General features: G+C 47.5%; 2 protein-coding genes across 9 annotated transcripts in view; one reads left to right on the top strand and one right to left on the bottom strand.

Annotated features, from left to right (window-relative positions):
* The window catches only part of LOC128849020 (C-factor-like), a 58,887-nt gene that overhangs the window by 27,162 nt on the left and 10,029 nt on the right, over positions 1-21,696 (bottom strand). For 3 of the 8 annotated variants that reach the window (XM_054049358.1, XM_054049365.1, XM_054049360.1), the window contains exon 2: positions 17,939-18,016. The exons of 2 other annotated variants lie outside the window; for them this stretch is intronic. The gene's annotated coding sequence lies outside the window, so the exon portion shown is untranslated. Of the gene's footprint in view, positions 1-16,729; positions 16,834-17,356; positions 17,900-17,938; positions 18,017-20,233; positions 20,502-21,696 lie in introns of those variants that run through there. 3 more of the 8 variants (XM_054049359.1, XM_054049361.1, XM_054049362.1) reach the window with 3 other exon arrangements.
* LOC128848980 (uncharacterized) lies at positions 1,485-20,680 on the top strand. Its single transcript, XM_054049292.1, has 5 exons — positions 1,485-1,622; positions 6,404-6,646; positions 7,818-7,976; positions 9,098-9,208; positions 20,501-20,680. The coding sequence occupies exons 1-5, from the start codon at positions 1,485-1,487 to the stop codon at positions 20,678-20,680; spliced, it is 831 nt and encodes a 276-aa protein (XP_053905267.1).

Here is a 21,696-nt window from a genome sequence, read left to right as displayed (position 1 = left end):
ACAAAGACAAATGCAAAGTGCTCCACTTAGGAACAATCAGTTTCACACATACAGAATAGGAAGAGACTGTCTAGGGAGGAGTACGACAGAAAGGGATCTAGGGGTTATAGTTGACTACAAGCTAAATATGAGGCAACAGTGATGCTGTTGCAAAAAAAGCAAACATGATTCTGGGATGCATTAACAGGTGTGTTGTGAGCAAGACATGAGAAGTCATTCTTCCATTCTACTCTGCGCTGGTTAGGCCTCAACTGGAGTACTGTGTCCAGTTCTGGGCACTGCGTTTCAAGAAAGATGTGGAGAAATTGGAGAGGGTCCAGAGAAGAGCAACAAGAATGATTAAAGGTCTTGAGAACATGACCTATGAAGGAAGGCTGAAAGAATTGGGTTTGTTTAGTTTGGAAAAGAGAAGACTGAGAGGGGACATGATAGCAGTTTTCAGGTATCTAAAAGGGTGTCATAAGGAGGAGGGAGAAAACTTGTTCACCTTAGCCTCTAAGGATAGAACAAGAAGCAATGGTCTTAAACTGCAGCAAGGGAGGTCTAGGTTGGACATTAGGAAAAAGTTCCTAACTGTCAGGGTGGTTAAACACTGGAATAAACTGCCTAGGGAGGTTGTGGAATCTCCATCTCTGGAGATATTTAAGAGTAGGTTAGATAAAGGTCTATCAGGGATGGTCTAGACAGTATTTGGTCCTGCCATGAGGGCAGGGGATGGTCTAGACAGTATTTGGTCCTGCCATGAGGGCAGGGGACTGGACTCGATGACCTCTCGAGGTCCCTTCCAGTCCTAGAATCTATGAATCTATGATCCTAGCCAGACTAGTATGAATAATGACACTGTAAATAAAATGCATTAAAGTTTTTCATATTTTTGATTTTTAAAATGTTTTTAAATTTGCCTCAATTTCACACAAAAATTTAATTAAAGCCCTGGTAGTTCATATGAGACATGTAAAGGATGAGATAGTGTGATGGTTCCCTTTTGAGTGGGAGTAGGAGGCAGGCAGCCCTGGGTCCACCGGCCAAGATCCACAATAATTATCAGTTCAAAGTCCTTCCGTTCAGCCTGTCAGCGCCTCCTCGAATGTTTACTAAGTGCATGGTAGCCGTGGCCGTGTTCCTATGCAAGTGTCAGGTGTAGGTGTTTTCATACCTTGGCGACTGACTAATCAAGGGCCATTCCAAGGTGCAAGTGGATGTGCAAGTAAGCTTCACAAGAGCTACTTTGAATGACTTGGGCCTTCTACCTCAATGTACAGAAGTCATGGCTGTCTCCAGCATCCGAACCTCGAGTTGCTTCACTTTATGGCATGGAAGCTCCATGGCTGAACCTGACAGAGCTTGCCTGTTTGGATCCAGTTAGACAAGTCCTCCTTGGCTGTAGGAAACCCTGCACTAGGGCTATCTACCTAGCCAAATGGAAAAGATTCACAATTTGGCCTTCCCAATATCTCTGATCTCCAACATGTTCGTTGATACCTATGATATGGGACTATCTCTTCCACCTCAAACAGCAAGGGCTTTCCATGTCATCAATAAAGGTCCACCTGGCCGCTATCTCTGCCTTCCATCCAGGCGTGGAGGGTGTGGATTGCTGGTCTGTCTTCGCCAACCCCTTGGTGAGTCGTTTCCTAAAAGGTCTCAGACTATGCCCTCACGTATGACAGCTGGTCCCAGCCTGGTACCTTCACTTGGTCCTTTCCAGGCTAATGGGGCTACTTTTTGAGCTGCTGGTGACATGTTCTTTGCTGTACCTCTCATATAAGGTGGCATTCCTGGTAGCAATAACATTTTCTAGGATGTTTCAGAGTAGCAGCCGTGTTAGTCTGTATCCGCAAAAAGAAGAACAGGAGTACTTGTGGCACCTTAGAGACTAACAAATTTATTAGAGCATAAGCTTTCGTGGACTACAGCCCACTTCTTCGGATGCATATAGAATGGAACATATATTGAGGAGATAGATATACACACATACAGAGAGCATAGACAGGTGGGAGTTGTCTTACCAACTCTGAGAGGCCAATTAATTAGGAGAAAAAAAAAACTTTTGAAGTGATAATCAAGCTAGCTCAGTACAGACAGTTAAGAAGTGTGAGAATACTTACAAGGGGAGATAGATTCAATGTTTGTAATGGCTCAGCCATTCCCAGTCCTTATTCAAACCGGAGTTGATTGTGTCTAGTTTGCATATCAATTCTAGCTCAGCAGTCTCTCGTTGGAGTCTGTTTTTGAAGTTTTTCTGTTGTAATATAGCCACCCGCAGGTCTGTCACTGAATGACCAGACAGGTTAAAGTGTTCTCCCACTGGTTTTTGAGTATTTTGATTCCTGATGTCAGATTTGTGTCCATTAATTCTTTTGCCTAGAGACTGTCCGGTTTGGCCAATGTACATGGCAGAGGGGCATTGCTGGCACATATCACATTGGTAGATGTGCAGGTGAACGAGCCCCTGATGGTATGGCTGATGTGATTAGGTCCTATGATGATATCACTTGAATAGATATGTGGACAGAGTTGGCATCGGGGTTTGTTACAAGGATAGGTTCCTGGGTTAGTGGTTTTGTTCAGTGATGTGTGGTTGCTGGTGAGTATTTGCTTTAGGTTGGGGGGTTGTCTGTAAGCGAGGACAGGTCTGTCTCCCAAGATCTGTGAGAGTAAAGGATCATCTTTCAGGATAGGTTGTAGATCTCTGATGATGCGCTGGAGAGGTTTTAGTTGGGGGCTGAAGGTGACAGCTAGTGGTGTTCTGTTATTTTCTTTGTTGGGCCTGTCTTGTAGGAGGTGACTTCTGGGTACTCGTCTGGCTCTGTCAATCTGTTTTTTCACTTCAGCAGGTGGGTATTGTAGTTTTAAGAATGCTTGATAGAGATCTTGTAGGTGCTTGTCTCTATCCGAGGGATTGGAGCAAATGCGGTTATATCTTAGAGCTTGGCTGTAGACAATGGATCGTGTGGTGTGTCCTGGATGGAAGCTGGAGGCATGTAGGTAAGTGTAGCGGTCAGTAGGTTTCCGGTATAGGGTGGTATTTATGTGACCATCGCTTATTAGCACAGTAGTGTCCAGGAAATGGACCGCTTGTGTGGATTGATCTAGGCTGAGGTTGATGGTGGGATGGAAATTATTGAAATCATGGTGAAATTCCTCAAGGGCTTCTTTTCCATGGGTCCAGATGATGAAGATGTCATCAATGTAGCGCAAGTAGAGTAGGGGCGTTAGGGGACGAGAGCTAAGGAAGCGTTGTTCTAAGTCAGCCATAAAAATGTTGGCATATTGTGGGGCCATGCGGGTACCCATAGCAGTGCCGCTGACTTGAAGGTATATATTGTCCCCAAATGTGAAATAGTTGTGGGTGAGGACAAAATCACAAAGTTCAGCCACCAGGTTAGCTGTGACATTATCAGGGATACTGTTCCTGATAGCTTGTAGTCCATCTTTGTGTGGAATATTGGTGTAGAGGGCTTCTACGTCCATAGTGGCCAGGATGGTGTTTTCTGGAAGATCACCGATGGATTGTAGTTTCCTCAGGAAGTTAGTGGTGTCTCGAAGATAGCTGGGAGTGCTGGTAGCGTAGGGTCTGAGGAGAGAGTCTACATAACCAGACAAGCCTGATGTTAGGGTGCCAATGCCTGAGATGATGGGGCGTCCAGGATATCCAGGTTTATGGATCTTGGGTAGCAAATAGAATACCCCTGGTCGGGGTTCTAGGCATGTGTCTGTACAGATTTGTTCCTGTGCTTTGTCAGGGAGTTTTTTTAGCAGATGGTGTAGTTTCTTTAGGTAATCCTCAGTGGGATCAGAGGATAATGGCCTGTAGAATGTGGTGTTAGAGAGCTGTCTAGCAGCCTCTTAGTCATATTCCAATTTATTCATGATGACGACAGCACCTCCTTTGTCAGCCTTTTTGATTATGATGTCAGGGTTGTTTCTGAGGCTGTAGATGGCGTTGTGTTCTGCATGGCTGAGGTTATGTGGGAAGTGATGTTGCTTTTCCACAATTTCAGCCTTTGCACGTCGACGGAAGCAATCTATGTAGAAATACAGTCTGTTTCGACCGTCCGGAGGAGTCCACGCAGAATCCTTTTTTTTGTAGTGCTGGTAGGGAGGATTCTGTGGGTTAGTATGCTGTTCAGAAGTATGTTGGAAATATTCTTTGAGTCGGAGACGTCGAAAGTAGGATTCTAGGTCACCGCAGAACTGTATCATATTCATGGGTCTGGAGGGACAAAAGGAGAGGCCCCGAGATAGGACAGATTCTTCTGCTGGGCTAAGAGTATAGCTGGAAAGATTAACAATATTGCTGGGTGGGTTAAGGGAACTACTGTTGTGGCTGCTTCTGGCATGTAGCAGTTTAGATAGTTTAGTGTCCTTTTTCCTTTGTAGAGAGGCAAAGTTTGTCTTGTAAATGGCTTGTCTAGTTTTTGTAAAGTCTATCCTTTTGTCCCTCCAGACCCATGGACTCTCTGGGCAGGGAACACCATCTCAGAAACTGCTCATCCCACCAAAGTCACAACTTCCTGAGGGATGGTGAAACTCCCAGTGGGCAGGGTGAAACTAGTGTGGGTGGAACATGGAGCCTTTCCAGCAGCCATCCAGTGACTGGAGAACTTCCTGCCACAGAATCTAAGGATGGCTGCAATTCACAGCACTTTCAGGACAAATCGCATGCACCAGCTCTGATTCAGCCTCTGCATAGTATAAGAACACCCCAAGTCTCAAACAATTCCCCTGCCACAACAAAAATCCCTTCCTTCCCCCACTAGTGGGATGAGTACAAACAAGGAAGAACAAGCACAGAAAAGAGGAATGAAATGAATGGTCTAACTACCCCACACCAGCCTTGGCATAGCAGAGGGAAGCACATAATAAGGGGAGTACTGACATTGATACTGTTCTCTTTCTTATGATCACGTGGTTTCTCACTGCAAACATGGCTGGCCTGATTTTCCAAAGAGAGAAATCCACAGCTCCTGGACTCAGTTGCATCATTATTTGTGCCTGCAATTACTGTGATTGCATGTGGGCTAAACTCCATTACTGTCTGTGCCTACAATTACCATGACTCAGAGTGGAAATTGGTTAGCTGGCCAGTTAAGTATCTACCTGCCCATTTGCACACTGGGACAAAGTTCCTCCTCTATCTTGGTGGGTCCTGCACTTATTGGCGGATTTTCTTGCCTCAGAGATTCACCATGTGGGTTGGGGAACAGCCCAGAGACCTTCCCCTCTGGAAGAACCCACAGTCCAGGTCAATTGGGAGGTTTGGGGGGAACTCAGGCCCGCCCTCTACTCCAGGTTCCAGCCCAGGGCCATGTGGACTGCAGCTGTCTATAGTGCCTCCTGTAACAGCTGCATGACAGCTACAACTCCCTGGGCTACTTCCCCATGGCCTCCTCCAAACACCTTCCTTATTCTCACCACAGGACCTTCCTCCTGGTGTCTGATAATGCTTGTGCTCCTCAGATAACTACCCACAGTGCAACGCTCTGGAAATCGACGCTAGCCCTGGTACATGGATGCACACCACCGAATTAATGTGCTTAGTGTGGCCGCATACATTCGACTTTATACAATCTATTTCCAAAATTCAAATTATATAAATTCGGATTAATCCCGTAGTATAGACATACCCTAAGTCCCCATTAAGTGTGCCCAAGGGACTGATATTTCATCTCATACCAAATCTTGCAATACCCCCATGGCACCTGTAGCATGTGTCCCTGTGCAACTGCTGCACATTGTTTTCAGTTTCCTAGCCCGCAAATTCCAATAACCTCTCCCTGCATGCAGAGCCAGCAGCCGTTTTGTTCTCAGAGGTTCAGCAGCTTGTTACGGAGGAGAGAGACACACTGTGCTCTCTCATGGGAACTTTAATTCTTTCTTATGAGTTTCCAGGATCTAAAATAAAAGCCACATTAGATTGAAAGCTGTGGGTTTCTATTTGGATCCAGAAAAAACATCATGATGATGCTTTATAATTTGTATAATGCTAGCAGGTGGGACTCCCAATCCAGGATCGGAATCCCATTGTGTTAGGTGCTGCACAGACCAGTAATAAAGAAGACAGTCCCTACCCCAGACAGATCCCAGTGCCAGACACAGCAAAGCAGGCAAATGGGACACAGTTTGGTTAAGAAACAGAAATGAAATCTCAGCTCAGCACGCACCTGCCTGGGTGTGATTTGCAGACACCACAGCACAGGTAGGTTTTAAGGAGGCAGTGCAAAGAGGATAAGCATAATTATTTACAAATATCAAGGGATTTCCCCTGCCCCTGGAATCAGAGGCAGCGTGGGAGAGTTCCCAGAGGGGCTTGAGGGAGATGCAAGCGAGTTAGTGAGGCTGCTTTCATTGGCCAGCCGAAGACAGGGTCAACAGCTAAATGGGCTGGTAGAGCTGATAGACAGGGCAGAGCTGCTATAGGAAGGATGTTTCTGAATCCCCTGTGCTGTCTGTAGATGTCACAGATCCAAACAGCATAAAGGCAGCTGTGCAGAGAGTGGAGGAGCATGTGAAAGGACATGGACTGAATCTCCTGATAAACAATGCTGGCATCGCACGGATGACCACAATGGAGAATGAGAACGCTGAGACCATGGCAATTGTATACCTAACTAACACAGTTGGGCCTCTGCTGGTGAGCCAGGTAAGAATATACCTGACATCCAGGAAACTCCTCTGACACTGAGCCAAGACTGCCCTGGAACGAGCTGAGACGCTTGGCTAAGACAAATTTTTGACTCATTTTTTAAAAACAAGGTAGTCTGCAGCTTCAGACTCAAGAGAAGCAACAAAGAGTCCTGTGGCACCTTATAGACTAACAGATGTATTGGAGCATAAGTTTTTGTGGGTGAATACCCACTTCGTCAGATGCATGTAATGGAAATTTCCAGAGGCAGGTATAAATATGCAGGCAAGAATCAGGTTGGAAATAACGAGGTTAGTTCAATCAGGGAGGATGAGGCCCTCTTCTAGCCATTGAAGTGTGAACACCAAGGGAGGAGAAACTGCTTTTGTAGTTGGATAGCCATTCACAGTCTTTGTTTAATCCTGAGCTGATGGTGTCAAATTTGTAAAGGAACTGAAGCTCAGCAGTTTCTCTTTGAAGTCTGGTCCTGAAGTTTTTTTGCTGTAAGATGGCTACCTTTACATCTGCTATTGTGTGGCCAGGAAGGTTGAAGTGTTCTCCTACTGGTTTTTGTATATTGCCATTCCTAATATCTGATATTGCCGGCTATCCCTCTGATACTAGACTCAAGAAAGATGCTCTAACATCCCCTAACACTGGCCACCAGCAGGATTTGAACCTTGAGCACCAAAGCACAGTCTTCTACCACCTGGGCTAATGAAATAACTCCACTAGCTGGTCGCAGTAGTAGGTTGTTATCCCTTAGTTCCTCAGTCAGTATATCACATGTTCTCTTCTGGTTCAAAGGCTGTACCAGAGGGCCATGCAGCCATAAGGGTGAGGGCCAGATTGTGCCCTGCCAAGGAGCCCCTTCCCCATGATGCTCCTACCCAGAGATTGGGCACAGGCCCAGACCATGCACAAAAGGACTGTGCAGGGTTAATGCCTGCAGCAGGGCTCACCTCTCGGAAGGAGCAGAGCAGGCTCCCTTCAGGGAGAGCACACTCTGACCCATAGAAGGGTTTCCCAGTCATCATATTCCCAAGAACTATGGGATGCACCAACTGCCTGAATCACAGACTCCATCTTTAGAGCCTCCCTCTCCCGGACATTAACATAATTGATGGGCTCCTTCCCTGGTACAGCGGTGTCACCCCTGTCGTAACACAGTCATCGGTATCTCCCTCAGGAGTTCCTGCCGTTGCTGAAGAAGGCTGCCCAGCAGAGTACCCAGACAGGGCTGAGCTGCAGAAAGGCCGCCATTGTCAACATGTCCAGCACGGCTGCTTCCATAGCACTTGTTACATCATGGGAACTGCTGCCAGACCCCAGCTACCGCTGCAGCAAGGTACAATACGGGACCCCTCTCACTTCTTTCAAGTGTAACTAGCCTCCTCTGCTGCTCCTTCTGTAGAACCTCAGTCTCCCGCCCTGCTTCCCTGCAGAGCTCCTGCCCCAGAACCTCCCTAGCCTCCTCCTGCCTGGCTTCTTGCTACAGATTTAAGGAAACAGCGCATGTGTCCCTGCATCTCCCCCTTTATAGTCAACCTTTAGCCAGAATTACTGTTTAACAACAAATCAGAGATCCGGACGTATTACCAGCTTCCAAACTCATCCAGCTTTGGTCGCCATTGGGCAGTGAGGAGGGTTGTGTTCAGTGGGATCCTCTCCCCACTCTGAGACTGCCGGGAATGTTATTGCTACAAGGGTCACAGGAATTCAGCTGGGTTTGGAACCAGCTGCTGGTGCCATCTGTTCCTTGTGTACTGAACCCTGGATGAGTCTCAGCTGTGTAGAATCTCAAGGTGTAGCTACAGCCAATGCCAACAGCTGGGCTTGGCCAAGGATTTTCCTCCTTTCGTTTTACCACGATTGGGTCTCCTGGTTTCTGCTTGGCTCAGCATTCCAGCCTATAAAAGGATAAAACCAGAGATTTCTGGGATTTGGTATCTCACAGCCTTGTACCCTTTACGCAGGGGCAGCAAAGATTGAAGATTTATTGTGAGGTGGGCAGTTTTCTTTTGATCTGTTGCTGGAGTTGCCAACCCTCCAGGATGGGCCTGGAGTCTCCCAGAATCAGCATTGATCTTCCAGTGACTATTGAAAGCAATCCAGGAGATTTTAATGGGATATTTTAAGAAAATTACATCATGTTATGTTGGGAGGGTGGGGGTTGAATCTCCCAGAATAGCTTCAGTGAGAGTTGGCAACCTTATCTGTCACCCCGAGCAGCTGAGCTGGGTTTGTCCACTGAGTGAAGTGGGAGCTGCCCTTTAGTTCAGCAGTACTGCTTATGTATGAGGCTCCTCACCTTCCGCCCAGTGCTATTTATCTCCTCCCCTGTCAGCCCAGATGACTCCCCCTCCACCCTTGCATATCAGTACTGTGGGATCGGGAGTCATGTCCTGTAGGGAAGATGCCTCTCTGTCCTGTGCTCTTATCTCTGCTCACCGTGTGTCCCACCCACAGGCTGCTCTGAACATGATCACCAGGTGCCAGTCCTTGGAGTACAAAGACTATGGGATTCTGTGCACTTCTATCCACCCTGGCTGGGTGAAAACCAGAATGGGAACAGAAAAGGTAGGGGTCATAACACATTTACAATCTCTTGGTTAGGGTGACTGGCCACTTCCATCCAGAGCACATCAGGGAGGCCTTACAGTCTTGGTTCTGCCACAGACTCATCTGTATACCCAGATCACAACTACGTTAAACTGGAGTGAAGACTGGAATATCTATCAATACTATACAGGTAAACCATTCCAGGGATGTTGTAATTATCCCCAAAACTAACATTACAAACCCAGGAAATCCGAGTTAAGGTTAGACTTAAAGTGTGGCTTTTGTTTGGGAATTTTGTTTGGTTTGTTAAATTACTCTGAGAAGGAGAATGGTTCCTTCGTGGGCTGGGATGGACAAATCTATCCCTGGTGAGAGATGAGCTTGCCAGGTGTGATTAGATCATAGAGGTGCCAGCTGTGTTACCTGTACATGACACACCAATAAACAACCTGAGCTGAATTACAACCCATTTCCTGAGCCTTTCTCCTCTGCTGGTCTCTGATGCAGGTGGGAGATCCATTTAACCCTGCTATGCTGTTACTGAGCCATCTAGAGAGCTGAACATTCAGGTACCTCAGGCGGGAACAGCTGGTTCTCGAGGTGGGCAAGCAGGGCCGTAACTTCCAGGGGGCGCAAAACTGCTCTGCAGCTCAGCTTAGTTGTTTTTTTTTTCTTGGCTCCCGTCCAACTGGCTGGCTCTTTGTGTGTGTGTGTGTGTGTGTGTGTGTGTGTGTGTGTGTGTGTGTGTGTGTGTGTGTGTGTGTGTGTGTGTGTGTGTGTGTGTGTGTGTGTGTGTGTGTGTGTGTGTGTGTGTGTGTGTGTGTGTGTGTGTGTGTGTGTGTGTGTGTGTGTGCGCTTATGTGCATGCTTGGTTTCTCGGGAGTAGGTGGGGCCAAAAATATTGGAAACATTTTCTGCCCTGGCTGGCAAAACAGCTAGGGCCACTCCTAACCTTGGGCCCAAGGGTAGAAAACATGAATTGCAGGCCTGTCATTGTGGATGACACATGCGTGCCATGCCAAATGAGTGTGTCTGTGTGATGGCGCCACTCTGCACAATGAACCGCAGACATGTCCCAAACAATTAGACAGAGAGAATGTTTGTCAAGTCTGTATTTTGTTGAGAAACCAAAGATCCCAGTCTCACTGCAAACCATGGAGAGCTGCATGGGTTGCTCTTCTAGCAAGGATCTAGGAGTTCTAGCCAATCACATTTGTTTGCTGAGTTGAGTAGGAAATATGTGCAAGCTCATGGTCGGGTTTCTTCTATGGCCATTGGGGCATGTGGTGAGAGGCACAGGCGGCGAGTTATATGGGCCCGTGGTGCCTGTACTCCTCCAATATTCAGGAACATGGGCCCGGCTCCACCAATATTTAGGCTTATATTTTCACAGCCGTCCCGTCCATAGAACAGACTGGGGCAACTGCCCTGGGCCCCATACTTTGGGGGGCCTGCACTTCAGGGAGATGCAGGGTCCAGGGCAGGTCCAGGTCCTGGGGGGCTTAGCGGGGTCCTGGAGCTGGCAGCAGGGAGCAACCCGGACCCAGCCTGCCCCGCTTGCCCCGCCTCTTCTTGTCCCTGCTCCGCCCCCGCTCCACCCCAAGACTCGGCCCCACCTCTTTCTGCCCCTGCCTGTTCCCACCCCTGCTCCACCCCATCCCCATTCCACCCATTCCCCCAAGTTCCCACCCTTCCTCTTTCTGGCTTCTGTCCCCTTCCCCAAGCGACGCTGGAAGCTGGGGGGCAGGGGCGGGTATCTCACTGCTGCCAGTGCCATGCCCCCCGTTAACCCCCTCGGCCATCCTGGACCCCGCGTTCCCCTGAAGCACAGGGCCCCCCAAAGTGTGGGGCCCGGGTCAGTTGTCTCAGTCCATCCTATGGATGGGATGGCTCTGCTTGGACCTGTTCTAGGCACCACACAAAATTATACACACCTGGTGCCCATGGTGAGAGGACTCCCAGTTCAGCCATCCTGCAGCTCCCCACTCAACTCTGAGTTCAGGTGGGGATAAATGCTCCTGCTGAGCAAAACCTAATCAAACAGCATCTAATAGACTGAAACTCAGCAGCAAGATACGGACCACAGCCTCAGGCCAACCTACTCAGCACTAACAATGCCCCGAAAGTCCTGTCCCAGTGTGCACTGGGCTCAGGATAGACCTGGATTGATTCTCAGGGGAACACTGAATGGAACAGGTATTTTTGGTTCCCACCTTCCACCTGCCTCTTGTTCCTTTGCCCGTTTAAAAATCGCCACAGTATTCTCTTTCGGTGGCAGGTAGCGGCCAGTCTCAGGGTGTGCTCTGCTTAGTTCTTTTGCATCTTGATTACAAAAGTTTATATGGAACACTTCTGTCCCAGAAGCTGAGATTTGAATAATAGCTGAAAGCTGTTGCTGAGGATGCTCCAACTCCTAGAGCTGCTAGAACTTCTCTGGTCATTTCCCAGAATAAGGTGTAAGTTACCCCAGCATGAGGAGTGCACTCATTGATCCTCGCTGTGTTGGCTGCAAGAGTAACCAAGCTTTTAATTCTGGTACTGATGATTTGGGCAGGAAGGGAGCATCTGAGAGGCCAGCAAAACCCTCACCACCGAGGAGCAGCCTTTGCCTCCCACATTGCGAAGCCTGGCTAAGGTCCACTCTCCATCCCAGTCCCCCTGTTCAGGGACTACTCCATCTGTGCAACCCGAGGGGGCACAGAATGACTTAGCTCCACCCTCGCCACACCAGCCCACAATGCTAGCAGGGCTCACATGGGATCTGGGTAGAATAATCCATGCCTGATCTGCCTCAAGCTGGGAATCCCTCGACACAGGCCCTAGAGCAGGGATAGGCCTTATAGCAGTGGTCCCCAAAATGTGGGGCATGCCCTACCAGTGAGGGTGCAGATGAACATTTAGGGAGGCATGGCGGGGCCAGGCCAGCCTCCACGGGGGGCAGTGAGGGAGCACTACCCAGCCTCACTCTGCCCCAGCTCTGCTCTGGCTCCACCCTCAGCAGAGGCTCCACTCCCAGCCTGCTTCCAGCCCAGCCCTGGCCCACCCCCAGCTGTGGCCTTGGCCTTGGCCCATGGCTCCCGGTCCAGCCCCGTCTCTGTCTGTACTCCTGGTGTTTGGGAGGAGAAACATTCCACTGCAAGACAAGAGATCTGAGTCAGGCATACTGCTGGTTCATGGCATCTGTCTGTAACGGGGGCCTTCCTCCACCCCAGCTTCCTTGCAGAAATGACACAGAGTCCACTAGGTGTGCCCTTAATGACACTTCATTTCTAGTTCCCTTCGCCAATATCACCACAGTCCCCCATGCTCCCACCTATTTACAATCCTTGTCAAGCTTTAGGCCCTCGCAGCAGGACTTGGGGGGAAACAGAGATCTTCCAACTCTGAGCCTCTTATGGCTAGGCTCAGCTAGCCCTGTTTTGTTTGCTTGTTTGTTTGCTCGTTCATTCATTTCTCGCCATCTCCTTGCACTGTCTTCCCGTGCCTCTTATCAGCTGTGGGCTGATGGGGACAATTGAGTTCTTACCCCACCAGCCTGATTAGATCATTACCACAATCAGCTTCTCCTTGGTCCCTGGAAAAACCATGGAGCAGGTCCTCAAGAAAACCATTTTGAAGCACTTGGAGGAGAGGAAGGTGATCAGGAACAGTCAACATGGATTCACCAAGGGCAAGTCATGCTGACAAACCTGATTGCCATCTATGATGAGATAATGGGCTCTGTGGATATGGGGAAAGCGGTGGACATGATATATCTTGACTTTAGCAAAGCTTTTGATATGGTCTCCCGCAGTATTCTTGCCAGCAAGTTAAAAAAGTATAGATTGGATGGATGGACTATAAGGTGGATAGAAAGCTGGCTAGATTGTCGGGCTCAACAGGTAATGATCAACAGTTTGATGTCTATCTGGCAGCTGGTATCAAGTGGAGTACCCCAGGGGTCGGTCCTGAGGCCAGTTTTGTTCAACATCTTTATTAATGATCTGGATGATGGGATGGATTGCACCCTCAGCAAGTTCGCAGATGACACTAAGCAGTGGGGAGAGGTAGATACACTGGAGGGTAGGCATAGGGTTCAAAGTGACCTAGACAAATTGCAGGATTGGGCCAAAAGAAATCTGGTGAGGTTCAACAAAGATAAGTGCAGAATACTGCACGTTGGACGGAAGAATCCCATGCACCACTACAAGCTGGGGACCAACTGGCTAAGCAGCAGTTCTGCAGAAAAGGACCTAGGGATTACAGTGGATGAGAAGCTGGATTATGAGTCAGCAGTGTGCCCTTGTTGCCAAGAAGGCTAATAGCATATTGGGCTGCATTAGTAGGAGCATTGGCAGCAGATGGAGGGAAGTAATTGTTCCCCTTTATTTGGCACTAGTAAGGCCACATCTGGAGTATATTGAGTCCAGTTTTGGGCACCCCACTACAGAAAGATGCAGACAAATTGGAGAGAGTCCAGTGGAGGGCAACAAAAATAATCAGGGGGCTGGGGCACATGACTTACGAGGAGAGGCTGAGGGAACTGGGCTTGTTTAGTCTGCAGAAGGGAAGAGTGAGGGGGGATTTGCTAGCAGCCTTTAACTACCTGAAAGGGGGTTCCAAAGAGGATGGAGCTCAGCTGTTCTCAGTGTTGGCAGATGACAGAACAAGGAGCAATAGTCTCAAGTTGCAGTGCGGGGTGGGGGTCTAGATTGGATATTAGGAAACATTATTTCAGTAGGAGGGTGGTGAAGCACCTGAAAAATGACCAGTGGGGATGTCCCATGGTTACCATCAAAGTAGAAGAGGATTTGGGGAGCCTTATACAGAGAGTATTGGTATATACAGGTGTGACATTCCACTCTATATTATTTTATGAAAATATGCTAATGAATGTGAATATAATGTAACTGGAATATGTTTCCAAACTTAGCTGTGGAAAAATAAAAGCTCTAGTTAATATTCAAGGCCCCGACCCAAAGCCAATAAAGCAATACCAATATTCTGCTGAGGCCCACGAGGGAATCAAACCCACCATTAAGGCCCTCATCCAGCAGAATATACTGATCCCGTGTGAGAGTCTCTGCAACTCACCTATTTGGCCTGTAAGAAAGGCCAATGGGACGTGGTGACTTACTGTTGACTATAGGGGACTTAAGGCTACACCATGGATGGCCCCGGTGGTGGTCAAATTCCCTGAGATAATGTCATTGATCACTGTGGGTGCCCAATGATACTCAATGATTGATCTGGCAAATACATTTTTCTCTATTCCATTAGATCCAAAATGTCAATACAAGCTGGCATTCACTTATGATGGACAACTCACTTTTACAAGAGTACCACAAGGGTTGCCTAACGCACTACTACTATTTGTCACCAACAGGTAGCAGGCATGTGGAAGAAAGTGAGAAACTCAGATGGGGTAATAAGCTACATAGATGATGTGCTTATTGCATCCAAAAAAGGGCAGAATCTAGAACTTTAGATAAAGTCCTAGAAATCATTAAAGCCACAGGTTTCTTAATAAATCCCGAGGAAGCGCAACTACTTAAACAAGAAGTAGTATACCTTGGAGTGTGATTGGGTCCTACAGGGAGATGCCCCAACTGAGACAGAGTAAAGGTAATATCTAATTTACCTGCTCCGACTGAAGTGAGCACCCCACAATCTTTTTTAGGCTTGGTAGGCTTTTTGCCTGATTTTATAGAGAACCTTAGCGAGAAAGCAAAACCTCTCTACCGTCTTTTAAAGAAGGACAAAGAGTGGCAATGGGGACAGCCAGAACAAGAGGCAGTGATCTCATTAAAGAAGGCTCTCGTAGAGACTCCTGCATTAGCCTTCCCAGATCCCAGAAAACCATATTACTTACAGATAGCCAATACAACAGCTGCTATCAGTGCAGTCCTTCTACAAAAGCAGGGAACTTCCTTAAAACCCATCGCGTATGGCTCCTGAATTTTAACACCCATTGAAATGCAGTTCTCACAGAGAGAGAGAGAGAGAGAGAGAGAGAGAGAGAGAGAGAGAGAGGTATTAGCCCTTGTATGGGCCATTTCACACAGGGAATATATTATAGTGATGGCCTCTGTCTTGTTGAAGACAACTCACACTCCGGTAAGATATGTATTGTCAGGTAGAGCCAATGGGAGACGGGTTAGTCACCCTCACATGGCAAATTGGACTTTAGCCCTCAGAGAAATTGCTGTAAAGAAAACTAACTCCCCTAGTAAATTGTCTAATGCTCTATGTCTAGTGGCTCCAGAAGAAAATGTAGGGGAAGACCATGAATGCCCCATCCTAACGGAAGCTCCTTCTATAATACAGACTCCTTTCAATTTAGAACTAAAGGATGAGGAGGCTAAAACTCAGGGATGAGAAATATGGGTAGTGGATGGGAGCTGCCTGATCTGTGAAGGCAAACCAGCCACAGAGTTTGCAGCTTTACAGGTCTGCACAGGAAAAAATAAACCAGGGCACCTTAGATAAGCATTCTGCACAGGGCCGGATTAGGACCTTTAGAGGCCCTAAGCACTGAAAATATTGTGGTGCCCCCCACATATGTAATTCAAAATAAAAATACTATACTGTAAAATAAAATTTTATTTTTCGAAATGACAAAACGTACATATATGCTGAAATTAAAATAGCTTTTCTAGATTTTGATTGCAAAATTCTGGATAAGTTCATCGAAGTTGACTCGACAAAGCATGTCCACTTCCATACACAATAGGGAAAGTGAATCAAGTCTGTCCTGACACGTTGTTGCAATACATGACAGGATCTGATTTCCTCACATTATTTCGATCTACATTAGTAGGACGTCCCTCTGGTTTAGGTGGGGATAAATAATAAAAAGAGAACAGAAAAACAGGGGAGAAGTGTGGAGTGGAGCGTAAGGAGGTCTAACAAAGTTCTGATTTTTCCCATGATGACTACTTGGATGCTTTTTTTGAAATATCAAATCTCAATTTTTTTTTAAATCTCTTTTTTTGGTGCCCCCTGCTTTGCTGGTGCCCTAAGCACGTGTTTAGTCTGCCTATTGGGTAATCCAGCCCTGATTCTGCACAAGCAGCAGAAATAATAGCCATAGTTGCTGCCTTAGGATATGTCCACACTACCCACCGGATTGGCGGGTAGCGATCGATCTATCGGGGATCGATTTATCGCGTCTCGTCTCGACATGATAAATCGATCCCCGAACACGCTCCCTGTCGACTCCAGAACTCCACCAGGGCGAGAGACGGAAGTGGAGTCAACGGGGGAGCCGCAGCAGTCGATCCTGCGCCATGAGGACGGGAGGTAAGTCGATCTAAGATACGCAACTTCAGCTACGAGAGTAGCGTAGCTGAAGTTGTATCTTAGATCGATGCTCCTCCTCCCTCCCCTCCCCAGTGTAGACCAGCCCATAGAGAATGCTGACTCTAATGCACATTCATAGACTGGGTGCATATGTGGAAATCTAGAAACATGCAAACTAATTACAATCATCCAGTATCTTATGCTGATTATCTCCTATATGCTTGGAACCTGACGGAGAATAGAACTGAAAAGACTTACTCGTTTAAGGTCAGAGCACATCACAAGGGGTCTGCTGAAATAGCAGTTCTCAATAACCAGGTGGATAAATTAGAAAGCAGGCAGCTAAGTTAGGCCCCAACTTTCTGTGGGACAAAGTTAAAAGCAAGATTAATGCCACACATACTTCTGGGTATCAAGCCTGTATAGACATTATTACATTGCAATGGAAAGACCCTGAACTAAGCCAGTTATTAAAAGCAGGCAAATATAAAACCTGGAAAATTGTTCAATATCGTTCAGGTTTAATTATGGCTGAGTTACAAAAGGGGGAAGAAAGCCAAACACTTCCTGTATTGGTTATCCCTACGGTTATCAGACAAGAATTAATCCATCTAGCTCATGAGCAAGGCCATTTCGGCCTGCAAAAGATGCTACGCTGATTGTCATCTGTGGGATCGTGGCCAACCATTAGCAGGGATACAGAACATCATATCCACAACTGCTTAAAGTGCGCCATGAACAACCCAGACCCGAAGATCAGGAAAGGGCCGTTACTTCATCAACCTATGAAAAGAGCCCTGGAATTGTTCTTTGCCCCAATCCAGGAGGGGTAATGTGCACTGTCTGATTGTTATCAATTCATTTAATAAATGGATCGAAGCATACCCTATTAATCAGCGTAGAGCAGCCAATACAGCTAAGATTTAATGGAAAACACCTTCAGCCACTTTGGACTCCCAAAGACAATTGACTCAGACCAGGGAAGTCATTTTACGGGAATTAATTCGCCAGCTGTGAATAGCCCTTGGAATAAAGCAGCAATTTCATTTTGCAGGGCATCTCCGATCTTCCGGTTTGGTTGAATGATTCAATCGTACACTAAAGACAGCCCTGAGAAAGGTAATTGAGGCATCCGGAAAAAATTGGGATGAACAAATTACAATGATCCTGATGGCTATGAGGTCAACAGTGGAGACACATGGATTTACACTGTATAAGGTTTTATTCAGCAGGTCCATGAGAATGCCAGAAGCATGGTGGCTCCTGGGGAGAATCCCACCGGACGAATTTAAACCCCGACAGTTAACGGACACTTTTATTAAAAGAATCCTTACTACCATAGTGGAGACTCAGAAGGTTCCAGCTGCTAGACAAGTACACAGCATAAAGAATCTGGACCAGCGAGTGAATAATGGCATGCAAATCACAGAATGGGACATTGGGGAACATGTAATGTTTAAATCATACCTAGAGAAGGACCACGTCCTCAGCCTGAGATGGATGGGACCAGCAAAGATCATCCAAAAGGCAGGACCTACGGACCAACTGGAAATCAGTAATGGAAAAAAGAGAAAAGTTATTAAATGGTTTCACAATAGCCAACTAAAAGCTTGGAAAGGAGTAAAGCCCATGGAAGCAGGAAAAGCGAGATGATAGGAGAAGGTGATTAATATATCTTTTTCTCTTCTTCTTTCAGGCTAAGGTTATAAAGAAGAAGAATGACCCTCTCAACCGTAACCATGTATATAGTTCTTTTAAGAATCCCTGCTATACTCCTTCAAGAGAGCAGTACTATGTCGATTAGGGAAAATGAAGATTGCATATGTCAGACCAACTACAATAAAGCAAGACTCCAAAATCAGGAAAGACCACGGAAGGAGGCATCTCCATCACCTACCATGGAGACAACAGATTCTCCTCCTACTACCATGCCCCTAAGGGACTGGAGATGTGGAAGAGGGATGCAATTTGGAAGAGAAATAAGAGATGAGGAAGGGCAATGGGCCACATTATCTGCACATAAATCAAAGGGATTATGCTATCTAGCTGTCACCAAACATCTGCAGAATTCAACCCAAGTTTTTGGCCCTATATGCAAATCTCTCCTAGAATGTGTATGGTAGGTCCCCACAAGGACTTTTTCTAACTGTTCTAGGGACCTCACTAGATGTACTTCAATAAATATCATATCCCCACCCATGGTATCACCTGGAGAAATGTCTTTGTTATAATGCATCATCAAGATGCTCAGATAAAATCTGGGAATATCCATATAAAGTCCCCTAATCATGATGACTTGGTGCTGAACTTGATTTGTACTTACCATGAGTTTGACTACAATATTTATGTTGATATATCTGGTGATGTTAACTATAAAAAAGGAAATGGTAAGAGGACACCAAGGTGCCATTTGATATTAATGCCCTGGGATTGTTAGTTTATATGAATATAAAGAATCTGCTTTATATGTTTGTAGTAGTTATGCTTATCCGGTACGTAATCTGTTTGACAGCTCAATCCAATTTGTCAATGAGTAAATGATTTTTTGATGTTTCATGTTCTTTCAAATGCTGATGTAAATTTCGCCAATCATTAAAACCTGCAGTTGCCAGAAAAATGTCCGAGTTACAGAACAGTTTGCAGCAAAAACAAAAAACTACATCTTTGGTCTGTGAATACACTAACCACGATCTATTAATTTGTTCCCCATTTTTCATTTTTTTCTTCATACTGGATGGCATAAATCGATGATTTGACTCATTAAATGGATATTCAAATGTAGGATCTAGTTTTGAAGGACCTTTTTTCACAATAATAATTCGCATTGTATCAGTAATTATTGTCAGCCATGTACTTGGATCCGATCCTATGTCAGTCTCTCCACCTTCCAATAATTGTTCTTCAGTTTTAGATTTGGATAACAGTTCTTCATTTCTGGACTCTTCAGCTGAAGTAGTAAATCTTTGGATGGATTGTGATTGTTCATCTTTATCAGTTAGTGAAGATAATCTTTGGTCAGATTGTTGTTCATCTTTATCAGTTGATAAAGGTAATCTTTGGTTGGATCAGTCTTCATCAGTTGATGAATAATCACCTTCAGTGCATTGCTTAGAGCTTTCTCCTTGATTGTCGACTTTTTTAAAATACTTTTTTGAAGTACGAGATAGCTTTTCTAATTCTTTTTGCCGTTTCTCTTTGTTGCCGGTAAGCAGCACCAGAAAGTAGTTTTCATTTTTGTCCCAGCATTGTAGCCCTATAACCACTGGCACCGACGCGAAATGGAAATTAGCGCGAATGGCACCGATAGGGCAGCACAGTACACACACATAATCGTGATTTGAGTGACCGTGTCACAACATGACATGATATTTTTCACGTCACACTCCTATTGCACTACTGTACTTGCCATAGAGAAGGCGCTAGTCATTGGGGCGAGAGAGCTCCCCACGAGCTCGGATACACACTGGACCCAGCCCTGCTGGCGTTTTCCCAGCGCTGAGGCCGCCCAGCTGGGAGCCCGAGGGGCATGCAATGGAGAGAACTCTGTGGCTGGAGGAGCCAAGGAAGAGGTGCTGGGCTTGCTGGACAGATGCTGCCCCTCTCTGCCAGGTCGCTCGCCCACTGCAGGAAGGGAGGCAGAAGGAGACTCCAGGCACTGGAGTGCTGTGAGGGGCTGGGGAGGGAGGCAGCAGCCTCTGGGGCTCCAGCAGGCAGAAGCTCCCCAGGGGTCCTGGGGACCCTCCCGCCTGGCCCAACTCTTACCTTACTGCAGATCTGGCCTGAGGTGGAGTCATCTCTGGTCACTGCCGCTCCCAGGGCCAGGGGTTGGGGCTGCTGCTGGATCCCAGCCCTGTTCATCCTTGGGCTTCGCCTTGGCCCTGGCACGAGCTGGGCTCAGCCCGGGCTGCCGCTCCGCTCCCCTCTCCCGGCAGGAGGCGGCACAGGGAGGAGGAGGAGGAGGTGGCAGAGGTGGGGACAAGCCGAGGAGGAGCGGACCGCCCGGGCACCATGTTCCCGCATCTTCTGCAGCCGGAGCAGGGCCACGCTACCGGCTCCCGCCTGGGGGGGGAGGGCGCTTCCCGCTGCCCGCGGGAGAGCGGCGTGAGCAAGCAGAGGAGCGGCCCATCCTCTGAAGCCGGGGCAGGGCCGCGCTACTGGCTCCCGCCGCTCTCCCGCTGTCAGCGCCCACTCCCCAGGCGGAGCCGGTAGCGCAGCCCTGCCCCGGCTGCAGAGGACGGGCCGCTCCTCGGCTTGTTCACGTCGCTCTCCTGCGGGCAGCGGCCACTTCCCCCCCAGCATTTTGCTGCCCCATACATTTTGCCGCCCTAGGCACCAGCTTGTTTAGCTGGTGCCTAGAGCCGCCCCTGATCCTCGCGGTAGAGGGGGTAGGGTTTTCTTTTCACAGCTCTGCTTCCACTTGGACATGCATTTGCCATCACCTGCAAGGAGAAGAGGACAGACAGCCACATCGCACTCACTGTCATCCATCTTCAGCTGCTGTTCCCTGACATACCATCTGTCATGGAGTGTGGGGGAGTCAAGGCCCTGCACCCCTCTTCCTGGGATTCACCGTGACTCTCAGCCAGCCAGTAAAACAGAAGGTTTATTAGATGACAGGAACACAGTCCCAAGCAGAGCGTGTACAATCAGAACCCCTCAATCAAGTCCTTCTGGGGGGTTTAGGGAGCTTAGATACCAGGTTGGGGTTCCCTGCGTTGCACCATCCAGCCCAAACTGAAACCAAACCAAAACTCCTCCAGCAGCTTTCTCCCCCCTCCCCTCTGCTCCTTCTCTCCTTTGTTCAGTCTCCCAGGCAGAAGGTGTTATTTCTCCCAACCCCCCTTCTGGCTCAGGTTACAGCTCAGGTAGCTTCCTTCAAGGGAAGTCCCCCATCCCCAATGCAACCCCCCTGCAACATTCCCAGGTCAAATCTGCCCCACTCCCTGCTCCGTCACACCATCTACTCTTCTTCAGACCCAGAGGAACATCAAGGGACTCCCTGGAGGTCCTCTCAGATGGCTTTCAACTAGCCGGAGTACTGAGGTCCCAGGCAACAATCAAAGCTTAATCTATAGAAGAAGATTTCTATTAAGGGGTTTACTTCCCTGTTTATAGGGTTTAGTTTGGGGCATCACTGTATTGCATAATTTTACTGTTTACTCCCTCCTTTTCTTTGCCCTATTCATTGTACACCAATTCTTCAATACGCTTTGTTTTTCACCTTA

This window comes from Malaclemys terrapin, chromosome 14, assembly GCF_027887155.1.
Source record: "Malaclemys terrapin pileata isolate rMalTer1 chromosome 14, rMalTer1.hap1, whole genome shotgun sequence".
Classification (NCBI taxonomy): Eukaryota; Metazoa; Chordata; order Testudines; family Emydidae; genus Malaclemys; species Malaclemys terrapin.
Note: the sequence above shows the minus strand (reverse complement) of the source record. Positions and strands in the feature narration are given on the sequence as shown.